Source organism: Myiozetetes cayanensis, unplaced genomic scaffold (genome assembly GCF_022539395.1).
Source record: "Myiozetetes cayanensis isolate MyiCay16 unplaced genomic scaffold, myiCay2020 scf1, whole genome shotgun sequence".
NCBI classification, from domain to species: domain Eukaryota; kingdom Metazoa; phylum Chordata; class Aves; order Passeriformes; family Tyrannidae; genus Myiozetetes; species Myiozetetes cayanensis.
In genome coordinates, this window is record NW_026086604.1 from 146788645 (window position 1) to 146803765 (window position 15121).

General features: G+C 46.3%; 1 protein-coding gene across 1 annotated transcript in view; it reads left to right on the plus strand.

Annotated features, from left to right (window-relative positions):
- LOC126642488 (mitogen-activated protein kinase kinase kinase 3-like) overlaps positions 1-15121 on the plus strand; it is a 78336-nt gene that overhangs the window by 31099 nt on the left and 32116 nt on the right. Inside the window, 3 exon segments of the mRNA XM_050320168.1 lie at positions 3461-3570; positions 13316-13359; positions 14369-14468. Coding sequence (XP_050176125.1) covers positions 3461-3570; positions 13316-13359; positions 14369-14468 — 254 coding nt within the window.

Genomic DNA, 15121 nt, shown 5'->3' on the forward strand with positions numbered 1-15121 from the left:
TGGAGACCCCAGGAGCAGTAATTAGAGTGGGCAAGAGGTTCAGTCTGGAAGGGATCAGTCCCTGTGCAAAGCTGTCGTGGAGAGGACTGGGAAGTGTCGGTTTTGCAACCGATGATGCAAATCGTTCTCCTGCTCAGAAGTTGCTTCAGACCACGGTGTGGGGGTTTTTTGTTTTGAACAGTTGAGCCTTTGGTCATCGCCTCTCTGAAACTGCGGCTCTCTTGGACTAAAAACACACTGTTAAAAGTAGTTAAAAAATACTTAAGTGCATAAAAATACATTAGTTCAAGGAAATATTGTATTTCTGCTTATGCGTAAGTCGTGTTCTTTCACACTCCAGCAGCAGAAAACATCACCTCCTGCTCATAGAGGGAGAAATTTCCTTACTTTATTTTGTAGCAGTGATGGCACAGATGTGTATTTTATTTTTTTTTTGACAAGTAACATTCATGCTTTATGATTAAATATTCTCAAATGCTTTTCAGAATGCTCTCTTGCATTGGCTTTTTAGTAGATAGAGGAACAAAGATGCTGAGTTGACAGTCAAATACAAGAAATAGCTTCTCTTTATTTTTTTTTTTCCCTTTAGTAGATGATTCAGGGCAGCTGGAGCCCAGTTTTACACCAGTTTTAGTTCTTGGCTGCTTAAGTTGATGGTTGGGTATTTCTGAAAATCGGCTGAATTTAAGCAGTTACTGAGAGGAAGTGGATTCTTCTTGCTTTTCTATGTTCAGAGAGATGCAAAAGGTCACTTCTGGCAGAGATGAGTAGCTTGACTTCCTGAGAAATGTGACTTTCATAATGATGCAGCTGGACTTGCAGCACGAGGAATTTTTAAACCTGTGTTTGATGGACTCGGAAGACTGTGTTGCAAAAGTGTCGACAGAAGTGATGGTTAGGTAGAGGAGAAAGACTCACTCACTGCTTTGAGGGCAATGTCATATAACCCAAACCCTTCCTAGACATTGGAAACTCCTTGGTGTTAAGAAGAACGCAGAAGTCCAAGGGAAATTGGCCTTCCTTGCTTTGCCATTCAGTAAACAACAACTTGTCACGAGTGGTCTGTGGGGATCTTGAGCCAACTCTTGGGGGCTGCAGGTCTTGGGATGGATGGAGGGTGCAGCTTACAGCCACTCCAGTAAACTTTGGAATTACTCTGTCCCTGTTTGTTATTATTATTTATTATTATTATTACTGTTGCCCTCCAGCAAATCCTGCTGTCCCTCCCTGGGGCAAGCTCTGGACTATCCTTGGTGGATTAACCAGAGATGAATCTCTTGGAAGATGCTGTCAGGTGTGGCCAGGGAGGTTTGGAGTTGGGAGAGTGGTGGTGAATAGGCTGGTTTTGGTAGCAAAAGCCTGGCTCTGCCTCTGCCTGTTGAAGCCCTGTTTGCCCGTGACCTTGTGGATTGTGTTTTGTGTCGGGGAGTTCAGGAAACTTTTGTTGTCACTCGGGCTGGAAAAAAAGAAAGCGGGTGAGGGGCATTGCAGAGATTAGAGCTTTGGTGGAAAATTCCTGGAGGGCAGCGTAAGGGGGTTTGTTTTTGTGGGTTTGTTTTAGCTTGTCCCTCCCCCCTTTCCCTTTCCCTTCCCCTTCCACAAAAAGAAAGAAAAAAAAAAAAAAGAGAGAGAGAGAGAAAAAAATAAATTAAAAAAAGGCTTTTTTTTCTTTTCTTTTTTTTTTTTTTTTTGGTGTCGGGTATTTTCCACAAAATCTGTGTGGAAAACTGTGTTTGTCCCAGAGGTCCTTTAAAAAATTTAAAAAAAAAAAAAAGCAACCCAAAACAAACCTCTACCAAGAGAAAAACACCCCAAACCCAAACTTTGGGGATATTCTTGTTGTGGTTTTGGTTTTTGTTTGGTTGGTTTGTTGTTTGTTTTTTTTTTTTTTTTTTTTTCTGAACTAGAACTGAAAATAATCTTTTTCTTGAGTGTTTTCCTGTAGCATTTCAGGCTACTCTCCCTGCCACCCCTTTGGAAAAACCCACCTGTGATTTTAGTAAAGAGGGAAATGTGGAAGGGAAAAGGAATTGTATTTTAATGTACTTCAGTATGGATTTGATTATTTTATCAATTGTATATTTAGTATTGATACGTAGATATCTGTTTATATACTAAATATACACACACACACATTGTCTACAGGAAAATGTAGACATTTTCCTAATAGTCTGATATAGGCATTGGAGCTCATTTCTGAGCAATAAAATGAAAGTGACACTGGATTTTAAACATTTTCCCCCAGTTTTCCCCCTTATTTCTTTAATGAGATGGTTCTGGGTGCACAGCATGCACGAGGAGTCTTTTTCTCACATTTTTTCTTTTATTTGCACCTTCAGTCATGACAGAACCCAGCAGGAGGAGCAGAAAAAGAGGATATGATGATCCTGTGTTTGAGGATCCAGGATTACACCTCCCTGGGGAAAGATCCTCAGTATTTGGGTCCGGTCCTGTCTGATTTCATATAATTTTTGTAATTTTTCACATATTTGTAGACTTTGAGTTAAATCTGCAGGCTGGCTTGGTGTAGGGGTGGTTCTGTCCCTGGAGACACTCGTTTTTAGACACAATTTATAGCTGTATTTGCATTTTTACAGTAATAGCTGCACATGCCTAATATTTGGCTTGGTTATATCACGAACACGGAGCGTGCAGTGGGTCCTCACACCCTCCTAAGGAGTGTGCCCTGCCCTAGGTCTCGACAGGGCTCTTAGAGCTTGTGGTTGGTGTTTTGCAGTGTCACAGTTCAGAGCTGCTTTAAGAGGCCACAACCACAGATGGAAAAGTGTTGAAAAGGAGGAGATTGGTTTCAGATCTAATGGGTCCTTCAGAGTTCTCTATGGGTCCTTCAAAGTTCTCTGGTTTCTTCTGTCTAGCATTGCTGACTTTATCTCTTCTTATGAGTTCCTTGCCCTCTCCTGTGGTTTCTTGCTGCCTCTGGTTTTGAAAATCAGCTGTGGTTCTTGAGCACCCTTAATGAAGAGGGAGGAAAGGAGGAGATGAAGAACTGGGTTGTGCTCCATCACCTGCTGCCATGAGCTTTCTGGGTCCTGAAAGGTCTCTGTCCTGCAGAGCACCACCATACACCTCAAAAACTAGATCTGGAAGGGGCTTTAAAGATAATACAGTTCCAATCTCCCTGCCATGGGCAGGGACACCTTCCACTTGACCAGGTTGCTCCATCCAACCTGGCCTTGAACACTGCCAGGGATGGGTCATCCACAGCTTCTCTGGGCAGCCTGTGCCAGGGCTTCACCACCCTCATAGTGGAAAATTTCTTCCTAACATCTAATGTAAACCGACCCTCTGTCAGTTTAAAGACATTGTCTCATGTCCTGTCACTCACTGCATGTCCTTGTCAAGATTCCCTCTCCAGTTTTCTTGTAAACTGCATTTTCACTCTGTAGTTCTGGGGGTGAGGTTGCCTTCCACACTTCAGTTGTCTCACCTTCTTTTGCAGATGAAGAAGCAGCTCTGAACTCTATTATGAAGGATTTGGCAGCGTTGGGCAAATGTGGGGGGCTGCTGGACAACAACAGGAATAAAACCAGCGTCCACTGCAGTAAACAGGTAAGGCATTGCTTGATTCCCCCTCCAGATTCCAACAGACCAAAGAGGTGGGCATGGTGCTTGCCATGCTGGCAGCACAGAGTTTAAATGTTAGAACTGAAGTTAACAAGTGCTGCAGGGCTCAGTACGTCAGAAATATCATAATTTTACCGAGGCATAAGCTTTAGGATCTCTTTGAAGAGCTGAAAGGAAGCTACAGGCATGCCCATATCACGGAGGAGCAGAGAAAAGCGATGCCCCAAATAATTAAAAAATATAACAACAGAGCCAGAAATTGAGTTTAAATCTCAATTCCCACCTCAAGGCACTTATAACTGTTGTTTAGCACTGAAAGTAGTAGAAGTTGTTACAGTCTCTGCAGCTTTAAGACTTGGATAAATCAAATGTTTTGTACTGACAGCATTGATGAAATACAGTATTTATTACGTCCACATTTGAAAGACAAACTGCCAACTTTGAGCTGTAGACACCCAGGCTCTTTGGGGAGGGATAATGTCATACTTATATAAAGTGTTTAATTATTAATTACTGGTGTTTATCTTTACACTCCTAAACCCAAACATTTTGGCCCTGAGTGTTGCACATTCAGAGTTGTTTTGGTGAACAAAAACGTTGTCCCTTGAGCAATGTCAGAAATTATTTGCTGACATTGATATAATAGCTGAAGTGGATTTAATGGCCTGTTTGTGTATGGAACAAATATTATGCGAACATGAAAGTTGTGAAGAAAGAACTGAGTCGTCAAAATAGCGAGAAAAAAAGGGAGGAAAAAATTAAGAGGGCTGGGAAGCTGCTGGAGAAGCATAGGAGCAGATTCACTTGGAGTTCCACTTCTAGTGCTGTGGGTTTAGAATAAGCTTGCAGTCGACTTTGCAACCGCTGAATGCCCAGCTAGGAGGAAAACAAATTGTCATTTACTGTCGTCATGCGTTTTTTAATGGCACTTGTGCTACAGACAAAGAGCTCTGGATGCAGAGAGGAAAAATCCTATCCCGAATCCCTCTGGACTTCCCTAGACACATGCAGACGAAAACACGTGCGCACGTAGCATGTCTCGTCTCAGAGCGTGTTGTCCTGGCGGTAGCAGCTGTCCAAGTTGAATCACTGGACTTGTGCTCAGCTCATGCTGAAATGGGTCCAAGCTGTTTACGGGACTGACCGGAGAAATTCGGAGCTGGCTCCTCTGCAGCTGCAGGCGAAGCAGAAAACCCAGCGCAGCCTCGGGTGGCTCCAAGGGCAGCGTTTTCTGCACGTTGGTGGGTGGGGACCACACCGAGCCATCTCGGGTTGCTTTCAGGGCAGCAAAGCTTTTCAAAGACCTCTCTTAAATAACGTTCTTGTTTTGCACAATGAGGGGAAAATCCCTGCTGTCATATCTGAGAACTGTGCTCTAAATGCTGCAGATGCACAGTTAGCCAGATAACTAGTGGAAAATAAGGAAAATAATTGTTTTCATTGACTGAATGTCTGCAGAAGTTTCATAAAGTTGACAACTTGCAATGAAGTTCATAACCACAGCCCACCCACTCTGTATCTTCATTTATAAATCACCAGCAGAGTTGGTGCTCTGATATCAGCTCTTGAATAGCTGGCTGCCACTTGAGTGTAATTTTATTACACTGGGAATCAAACTTTCCTTCTTATTACAGCGCCGATGCTTGAAAAAACAATTGCCTCCTTTCTGATTTTTCCTTTTATCCACAAGTGGGGCAGCTGTAGCTGCGTGCTCAGTGTTACTCAGAGCTCTGTGATGGAGGAGACACGGATCGTCAGCATCCCGCTCCCCTCGCGCGTCCGGAGCTGAGCATTCAGACCAAGAGGCCCCACGAGATGAAGGGCGTTGGAGGATGTTGAATTGTTGCTTCACTAAATTGGACTAGCTGGAACAAGTCTGGCTCGTGGGACGACGGGAGTCTAGTCTGGGAGGTGGGGAGTGGCCAAAGTAGGTGGAATTAGCGGGGACTTGGTTCGGGTTTGCAGCTCAGAAACTTTTAATCGAGTTGTTTGGGTCACTTTCAGGGATTTTTTTTTTTTCCCTTGTTTTGTAGGACAGAAATTGATGTGGGGGAGAGATTGCTTTGGCAATGCTGTCGTCCTGCCAGTGATTTGTTGTTCCTTTGGTACATGGTGTTCCATTTTTCTTCTCTTTTATTTTTTTCTTCTGATCAGGTTGGCTGGTTGGGCTGAAGGATGCCCTGCACAGTCTCCCTTCTTGGAGAGGGAGTGAGACAGGGGGCATTTAGGTGCCAAAATGTCCTCTTGATCATCTCATTGCTGGTGCCTCTTACGAGGCCCTGCAGGAACACACTCACATAGGACTACTTGGGTCTGGAAGTTCAGTTGTTAGACTAATAATAACAGTCCTTCCTTTTCTGTGGAAAAGTGCTTTTCTGAGGCATGGGAATCCTTTAGTCAATGTTCCAAATTTCCAGTGAAAACCACTTTTGAACAAGAATGTCTTGGCTAACTAGCCAGATCTTTGTGGCTTGCAGCAGCTTTTCAGTCCACAGAGAAACACAACCAAAATGCTATCTCATTCCTGTCTCCTGGAGGGGTTCCTTAGTTCTCTCTTGACAGAACTTGAAATTCGAAGCCTGCCAGACTGTATTCCTGGTAGGCCTGGGCCACACAAGGAAGCAGTCTGTGGTGGTGTGCACTCCAAAATATTTCTTCCCCAAAATATCGATAGTTTTGCGTCAGATCGTCTTAGGAAATGAACATCCCTTGGCAAATTGCAAATCTTTCTTTTCTTAGTTTGCTCTCCTTACAAATGAGTTTAGGACTGAGGCTGAGTCTCTGGATGTGTGGTGCCTTGTGGCAGAACAATCTGGAAATGAGAACAGCAAGGTGTGGCTGACTTTCCTCTCTTGGGTTGCCCGGGCAGCTGGCAGCAGATGTGACAGCTGAGCTGGAATCTCCTGAGTCCTGGTCAGGTGCATCAGCCACTATGTTGTCCTGCCTCTCTGCTTTGTGGGGAAAGTGGTAGAGGGATAGACATGGACACCCTTTTCCTTCTGCATGTGAGTTAAAGTGGAGCCGTTCTTTGGGAACAGAGGGATCATTCTGGCATTATTCCTACTGCAACCTTTGCACTATTATTCCTCTGTTATTCCTTTTATCACTCCGTTACTCCTCGTGCATCCTCTGGCATGGCTGGAAGGAGTCCTTTCAAGTTGTCTCCTGGACTGAGCAAAGGAGTTGGTTTATAGAAATGGTTCTGAAGGGGGGAAGGAGGAAACAGCAGAATGAAGATCTGCATTGTGATCACTAAGAAAAAACAGATGAGTGGGATAAGAAGGGAAACCCCAAAGAATTAAGAAATCCTGAACCAAAGCATGGAGGGAGAAAGGAGCAATTACGTTAACATTAATTTTGCATCTATTTCTGTGCACTTCCACTCATTTATATAAATAGCACTTGGCAATTCGCAGTGTGAAGCTGGTTGTCAGTGCTGGCGTGGCCTCTGTCACAGCTGGTGACAACCAGCAGCTCCTCTGCCACCTGAATCTCGATGGCAAGTTCTCCCATGACAATTAAATCCAATATTCATAAGAAGCATTTTTCCTTTTACATCAAATGTCAGACTGACCTAAAAGTTGTTGTTTTAGTAAATTACCTCTGGACTCTCTTTTCTTTGGCAAGTTGGATGCAGGCCAGGGCTTCTCATGATTCCAGTGAAACACAGCTCATGTTGTAGGGGCTCTCTCTAGGTCTTAGAGCAGCCTACAAGGAGTCTGGCTTTATCACCTCTAGTTTACATCTGGGGAATAGGATGGGGGTCTGTAAATATCCCCTTGAAGATGGGAGTCTCCATGAGGAGATCTGCAGGGACTTCCCCACCCGGGCTGCAAAAACAAGGGACCAAGAGGGAGCAGCACAGATTGGGAAAGCCTTGGCTAGAGGTGGCAAAGGCAATGGAGTCCCAAGGATTTAAGAAGCTTTCCTTTGTCTGCATGTGGAGCTGACTTGGGTGTGAAGAGGGCAATACCAATGAGAAACCCAGCTGGAGAAAAGCTGTTCCTTGCCAGGTGGGTGGTTTTAGATAAACATTTTGAAGGCTGTGATTTCTGCTGCTCTGTACAAACCAGAAGTATCTACAACAGGGAGCAGTGAACCTTCTAGACATTGTTTTTCCGCTGTCCTCTGCGCTGCTCGCATGCTGTACTTGCCTTTTCAGAGGAAAAGAGCCTCAAGGGTTCCGGGGTGACCGGGGTATATTGTGCCTTCCGCCCCCGAAAGGAGAAAAAGGGGGCAATCCCAGACAAACTGCTTTCTGTCTGATTGCTGAATAACCCGGAGTGCGTGGGGGTTCTGTGCAGATAATTCCTAATGACGCGCATTAGTCATCTCCTACTGCGGTTTGGGGCCGCGCTCCAGCTGTCTGGCTCCTAAGGAACGTCCCGTTGCTGACAGCAGGGGCGAGCACAGCACTAATGCAAACAATGTGCACCTCGGGGAGGTGCAGGAGTCCCGTCCCCCCACCACCACCCAGCCTGGCTCTGTGATGCTGATTCCTCTTAGCCAAAGCCAGAATTTGGGGAGAAATCCCACCGCTTTGTGGCTTTGTACAGAGGAGTAACCAGAGCACCAGCGCCTGAACACTGTGTGGCTCCGTGGGGTTTCCTCATTGTTTCCTAACCAAACGAGTAAGAAAATGAGAGAAGTGAAAATAGTCCCTCTGATTACCCTCTGGCACACAGAAGTGGGTGTCCTTCGTTGTCCCTCTTTTACCTCGGGGGGAAACTGAGGCAAAATAAGTGCCCCAAGTTTGGTGGGTGGGTATGAGCAAGGCTGGAATGAGCCCCTCTTGGACCAATGAGCACCAAAGGGAATAGGAGGCCCCTTGTGATGATTTTTCCTGCCTTTATTGACCGCAAAAGGGTTAATGCTGAAGTCTGAGGCTTTGTCCCAGATGGTTTGTGAGGCAGCTGTGGATTTGGGTGGAAGAAGTGATCCAAAGGCCCCATCCCTGTGGTGTCTCAGCATGGGCAAAGCTGTCCTCCAGTTGGATTTGACAAGAGCAGCTTTAAAGCAAGCCACAGAGGTGGGGTCTGACCAGAACACCATTTCTGAGGGCAGCTGAGTTTGGGGGAGTCTCTGAGTTTGGTGCTGGTCTGAGGTTTTGCAGTGTGGCAGTTTTAGGTGTTTCAGCTCTCTGTGCCACACAGGCAGGCAAGGAGGTGCAGGGCTGGCTCCTCTGCTGGCTCCCTGCCTGCCATCAGTGGCACTGATGCAGTGAAGGTGTCCCTCTGCCATTAGACAGCCTTCTCCACAGGCATTTCTCAGCTTGGACCCCAGTCTGATCAGCCCTCTGTGCAGCAGCAAAGGGTGTTCAGCGCCTTCTGTTCCTCTGAAACCGCTTCCATTTTAGGCCTAACGGCTTGTTTTCCTGCTCTCCGTGTGTGCTTTTATTACAAACAGCAGTCAGCTCTTCAGGGATCTCTGTATAAGATCATGATTCACCTCGCTTGGAAACACTTTTTCCATTTTTTTCCAGCGTTTTCCTTAATCTAAACCAGTGCTCAGTGCTGCTTGCTCCAGCTCCGGGGGCCAAGCTTGGCCGAGCCCGACGGGGTCCGTGGTCCCCAGCCGAGTGGGCAGAAGCAGTTGCCCATTTTCTCCCCTGAGTTGCCATCAGGAATTCCTCTGAAGCCTGGCAGCTGCGGCCTTTTCTCTTCGTGAAATTAGAAGTTTTGAGGAAGGAGCTAAAAATACCTCAAGGAGAAAGCCTGGAAAGATGGTGCTGGGTTTGTGGCCGCTGCGGTGGCTTTGCTTTTTTCCTTTCGGGGGCGTATGGCAAGAAAGAGTAAAATACCATTTGTTAGCAGGGCTGGAGGAAATGCCGGCCCGAGCGTTTTGGAGAAGAAATTTATTCTAGAAACGAAGGGAATGACTGTGGTATTTCCTGTCAGGGGTTGTCGCTTATTTTGTTTGTGTCGCAGCAGGGTCTGCAGGCGCCAGCCGGGACGTGGGCTCCTCCGTGCCCCGTGTGGTACGAAAATGCACGTGGAGAGGGAAAGTTGCTCGCTACACACAACCCAGGAGACCAAACACCTAAATTTTTTGCTCCTCTCTACCACTCTCCTGCTTCACAGAATGAATCACGGAACGGTTTGGGTCGGAAAGAGCTTTAAAGTCCAACCCTTCTGCGGTGGGCAGGGACATCTTTCACTAGATCAGGTTGCTCAAGGCCTCATCCGACCCGGCCTTGAATGCTTCCAGGGATGTGGCATCCACAGCTTCTCTGGGCAACCTGTGCCAGTGTCTCATCAACCTCAGCACAGAAAATTTCTTCCTTGTATCCAACCTAAATTTAGCCTTGTGCAGTTAAAAACTGTTGCCTTTGTCCGGTCGCTACAGGACCTGGTAAAAAGCTTTTTTCCATCTTATAAATCCCCCTTTATGTATTGAAATGCTGCAATAAGGTCTTCATGGAGCCTTCTCCTCTCTATACTGGGTTTTCTCTTCATACCCTTAGCCAAAGCCCTTTGTGCCTCAGTTTCCCTTGTTTGCTCCATTACCTGCCTCAGCTCTCCCAGTGCTCCATGAAACCATCGCTGAAATGCTCTGCCAGAGCTCAGGGTTTAAGGCTGGTGTCTGTCACTGGCCTTACCCCACTGTGTTTAACACAAGCCCTTCTTGGGTGTCTTGGCTTGTTCTCCTACATCCAACAAATGCCCTCTTGATTGAGGGGGAACAGGGCTGCCTTTAACCTCGCTCAACATCTGATGGCAGGGAGGGTAAATAGTACAACTCGGGTTGTGCGAGGAGGATTCACTGTCTTCATTCCTCACAAAATTGCAGAAGTGAGTACAACCCACCAGCCTCCACCACCCACACCTCTTCCACCTCAACATTTGCACGCAGTGTTGAGGTCCTTACAGAGAAGGTGCCGGCCCTGCCTCCCCCTTGATGGTGCATTTGAGGCCCTGGGTACAGAGCTGCAAGAGATTTTACTCCAGCACTTGGCGGTGCCCCAGGCTCCCTGTGTAATCTTAAACCAGTTGCTCCAAACCAGATTTCCATGGGTGTAAAAAATCACAGCCTGCTCCAGCGTTTAGGAAGTGCTTTGCATCCCCTGAGACTTCCTAGTACTTTGGGCACTGCCCACTCTTTTTTTTTTTTTTTTTTAAAAAAGGAAAAAAGTATTTGTTGCTGATAGCAGTGATGAATTCACAGCTTGAGCTGTGGGTCAAAAATGAGAGCAAGCCAGGGCAAGCCAGAAAAAAAAAGCAGTAACCAGCTTCTCAGGGTAATAAATATGTATTTATCCCTCTTGGAAATGCCTGAGAGCTTAAGGTCTTGATTTCTCTGAGAGATCCAAGAGGTTAGTTCGTTTTATATGAAAAAAAAAATTATGTAATTAAGAAATGAAGTGGGTTTTCATTCCCCTGTTGCAGCTGGGGTGTTTGCAGCTCTGCTCAGAAGCAGAGCAGAGCAGTGGGGGCAGCTGGCGTCCTCCTGCTGGCTTCGAGCCACGGCACATCAGCCTTGTTGTTGATGTAGAAGAAAAGGATGCAGCAGGGTCGTGGCTCATTTTTTTTCATTTTCTCCTCTCTCTCTCTGGAGCTTTAGACGAGCGTTCTGACATTTTCCAGCCACGAGCTGTTTTTCAAAACTTATTTGTCTGTGAAATTTGTGTTGCTCAGCACAAGCAGGCAGCTCGTGCCGTGTCCCTGCTCGCTGCAGCGTTCGGGGCTGTGCTGAAAGTGAAACCTGTGTTTTGAAAGGTTTCCTGCAGCGAGGCCAGAGCTGTGAGAGCTTTTCCCCTTCCGCCTCCTGCTCCTCTGTGAGGAGAAACCTCGAAAGTTCCTTGCCCTGATTTTTTTTCTCTTACTTTAGAGAAGAGTTTTCTGGTGAAACCACACTGGCCAATTTACTACCAGCATCAAGGAGGGGTGAGCCAGCCAGGCGTGTTCAGAATGGCACGAGCAAATAAAAATTGGCATAAAAGAGCCTGTACCTCTTTTTTTCCAACAGAGATAATCCAAGGTGGCAATCCCACCTGTATTTGCCTGCCTCTCCAGAATGATTTGGACCTTCAACACTAGGATGGTTATGGTCATCTTTTCTCCTTTTGAATTTTAGGCTGGTTTAGAAGTAATTTTGTATTTTTACGTGTTGGGCCTGGTTCTAGAAATGAACCTGGGGTTTGTCCAGACGTTGTGGGTCTGGAGAACTGGCTCTAGACACTGAGGTGATGTAACTGCCTGTTTAGCACAGGCCTGTAACACTACTGGAGTGCCCCATTTGGTGACTGTCCCAGCACTGGTTCTTCCCAGCCCTTCCTGAAGCACAGAAAATGCCATGAGCAGAGACAAAAAGTATGCATTTCGGGTGATCCAACATGTTTACCCTGAATCTGCTGGGGTTTTTTTGTTGGTTTGTTTTGGGGTTTTTTTGGTTTTGTTTTTTGGTTGTTTTTTTTTAAGCTTTTCAACAGAATCGCCTCCAGCCTTGACTTCCTGAACTTCAGTGGGTGTTTGCAGAACTGGAGGAGCTGTCAGTTTAAAAATAAACCAAAGGGCGCCCATCCAGCTCATTCTCCTGGTCAGAAACAAAGTTGTTTCGCTGTGGCTCTGCTTTGCCTCCGTGGGGATGGAAAGTGTGCCTTCACATGCTGGCAGCCCAGGCCCAGAGATAAGTCCTGTGCTCAGGAAGGGCTGTCACCCACCCATTCTGGGATTATCCCAGCGAGATGCCGGCGGCGCGGGACCGAGCCCTGCCTGGGGTTACACCTCGGAGGGAGGCGGCCCCGCACTTCTGTACTTGATGAGGAAAAAAATACTGATTGAGGAGGTTTCTGTGCACTAATAGGAGCAGAGTGCTGGTTAACTGGGGTGCCTGAACCTGGTCTGGGAAGTAAAGAGGGTTTTGATCTGCCTCGGAGACCGTCAGAAAGTCCTGGAACGATCCAAGGGGTGCTAGAAGGATGCTTGGCTTAGGCCTGGTCTGAGAAGCTGAATGAATGAAAAGGTCTCAATTTCTGCTAAATATGCTCAAATAGAGGATGGGAGAAGTAGCTTTTACTAGTCCCTGCACAGCTGTGTGCCCAGTCTGCCTGTGACTCCACTGGCTCTTTGTTGAGCAAATTTAGTGTTTTCTCTTAGGATGAGTAATGGGTCAGTTCAGGGTGGGCATTTACTGTGTATAGTGTAGTGGACCTGATACACTTTGCATTTTGTAGGTCCTAACAGAATAACAGCCACCCCTGCAACCATCCCAGCACTGCTGGCTTTCAAAATCCAAGGCTGTCTCTCCACCTCCATTATGGGATGCTTGCTTTTACTTCTTAATTCTTTGCCTCAAATATTCCTGTGTTCTAGTAAACATCCTCTGAGCTTTGCTTTTTTGGATTTCCAATGGAAAAGTACTAGGGTGAAACCATGGGAAATGCTGCAGATGGACAGACATCAGACACTTGACATGTTGGCCTCTTTGGTAGTAGTGCCTTGTTCCCAAATGAGTCCAGAGCACTCACAATTTTCCACTTTATGGAAGCATTTTATTAAAACTAACAGTGGTACAGGTGAGTGTCTTCTTGTTTACAGAAGACCTTATGTTTTGAGAAGCACATTTATCAGCAATGTGGAATGTCCCTAAGGTCTGTGAGTCCAGCAGGCAGCTTAGCCCTAAATAAACCAAATGCCTATTGAAGTTAGGGGAGTCTCCTTGAGAGCTTTGGATCTGTGTGTCAGTCTGGGCTGCACTTTGGGACCTCACCATTTTCTGCTTTTTGTTTTAGCTGCGAAATGTCAGGATCAAGTTTGAATATGAAGGAGAGAAAAGGTAGGTACCCAGCACAGTCCCCCACATGTACAGGGACAAATGACCTTTTTTACCCAATATCATCTTGCTGTCTTCAGCCAGCTGCAGATGAGCTCACAGCAGGATTCATTCCCCTAAAATCAGCTAGGGTTTTATATGCAAGAGCCTTCCTCGTTATCCCATTTGTATCCAGAAGTAGCTCCTGGGATTTGCACGCAGGAGAAGTGGTTCCAAGCTGGAAGTCATTAAATGCCTCTTTTACAAGGGACATAGGGTGCATGCTTGGATCCTTTTCTCTTTTTAATTCTTGAGCCCTGCTGAACCACAGCGGGGCTGGAACTCTGCAGAAATGTGTCCTTTGATTAGCAGTCCATGACACTTACTTAAGATAACCAGATTTTGGGCATAGGTCCCATAAAAATAGGGCTGGGAGTTAAAGCTTGTCCGCCCTTCCCTGCTTGACATTTTCATGGAATCACCTCTGCTTGGTGCTTGGTGACTGTGACAGGGCAGGACTCAGGCTGATGGTCCAAGCTGCATGTTAGAGCCAAAGAAAATTTAATTTACTGTGGGCATGGACTGTACCTGCTCTACATACCTTTAGAACTGCTACATGTGATGGTACAGGACAGTCACGGGATGCCAAACTGCATCACTCCCACTTCCATCCTGCCTCCCTGTTCAGAACCCCTTGTTGAAAATGGAGATGATAAATATTACTGACCAGTACCTGATGTGGGTTTTCTCCAGTGAAGGTCTGCTGGAGACTTTCTTTTCCACCTGTACCTCACATTAGAGGGAGGGACAGAGTAGCTGCACTAGGATTTTTGGGAGATGTTCTTGCAGGGTAGGTCAAGTCCCCTCTTGGGCACTGCAGGTGAGCATCATTTCTGTGAGTGTAGAAGCAAGGACCAGGGTTTATGCTTCATGATAGACCACATGCCCTTTCTTCTGAATCGTCAGTCAAATCCCAAATTTCAGTATGCTTCTGCTAAATCGAGACTGTTGTTTTATTTGTTTGCATATACAGGATTATCCAGTTTCCAAGACCAGTCAAATTCAAAGAAGTGGTGCAGAAGGTCACGGATGCTTTTGGACAGACAATGGACTTAGTCTGCATGAACAATGAGGTAATCTTCTCCCTTCTCCTATGGGGCAGGTTTAGGGTGCCTGCTGCCAACTTCAGAAGTGAGCAGTGGTTTGTTCTGAAGGCCCTGATGTTGTGTTGTACTTGCATGTGAACAAAAATAATCTTATTTTGTGGTTCCCAGTTAGTGAGTGTACACGGCTCGACATGGCTCAGATGGATTCTTAAACTCTAAGCCAGTCTTTTCCCTTCTCAAAGTAAGGCCTGTTTCAAGTGAGGCCTATTAAATAGTCACACTGGAACATTGTCTTTTCCCCAGAAAAGAAGATTCCCCTCACTCAAACAGGGATGTGAAGCCTTCCCATCCTGGGGGCAGCTGCAGGACTGTGCAGTCCAGAGCAGAGGGACAGTGCTGCTCACACAGTGTGCTTTTATCTAGCGCTGACTTTGGTTCCCCCAAAGCCCCAGAACGACGAGGATGTTCTTGTGGCTGGGGCTGCAGTGAAATGTGCATCACTGAACATTCCTCTAACAGGTCCTGTGGCCACATAAAAGCAGCCAAGAAACCCTCCCCCTGAGATCCTTGCTTTTTAAGGCTTGAAGACCTTTATCCTCCATCCTTCTTCCTAACAAGAGGCCGCTGTGTTTTTCCAGCTTTTCCTTTGAGGCCAGCAGTGTGTGAAAGGAGGGTATTGC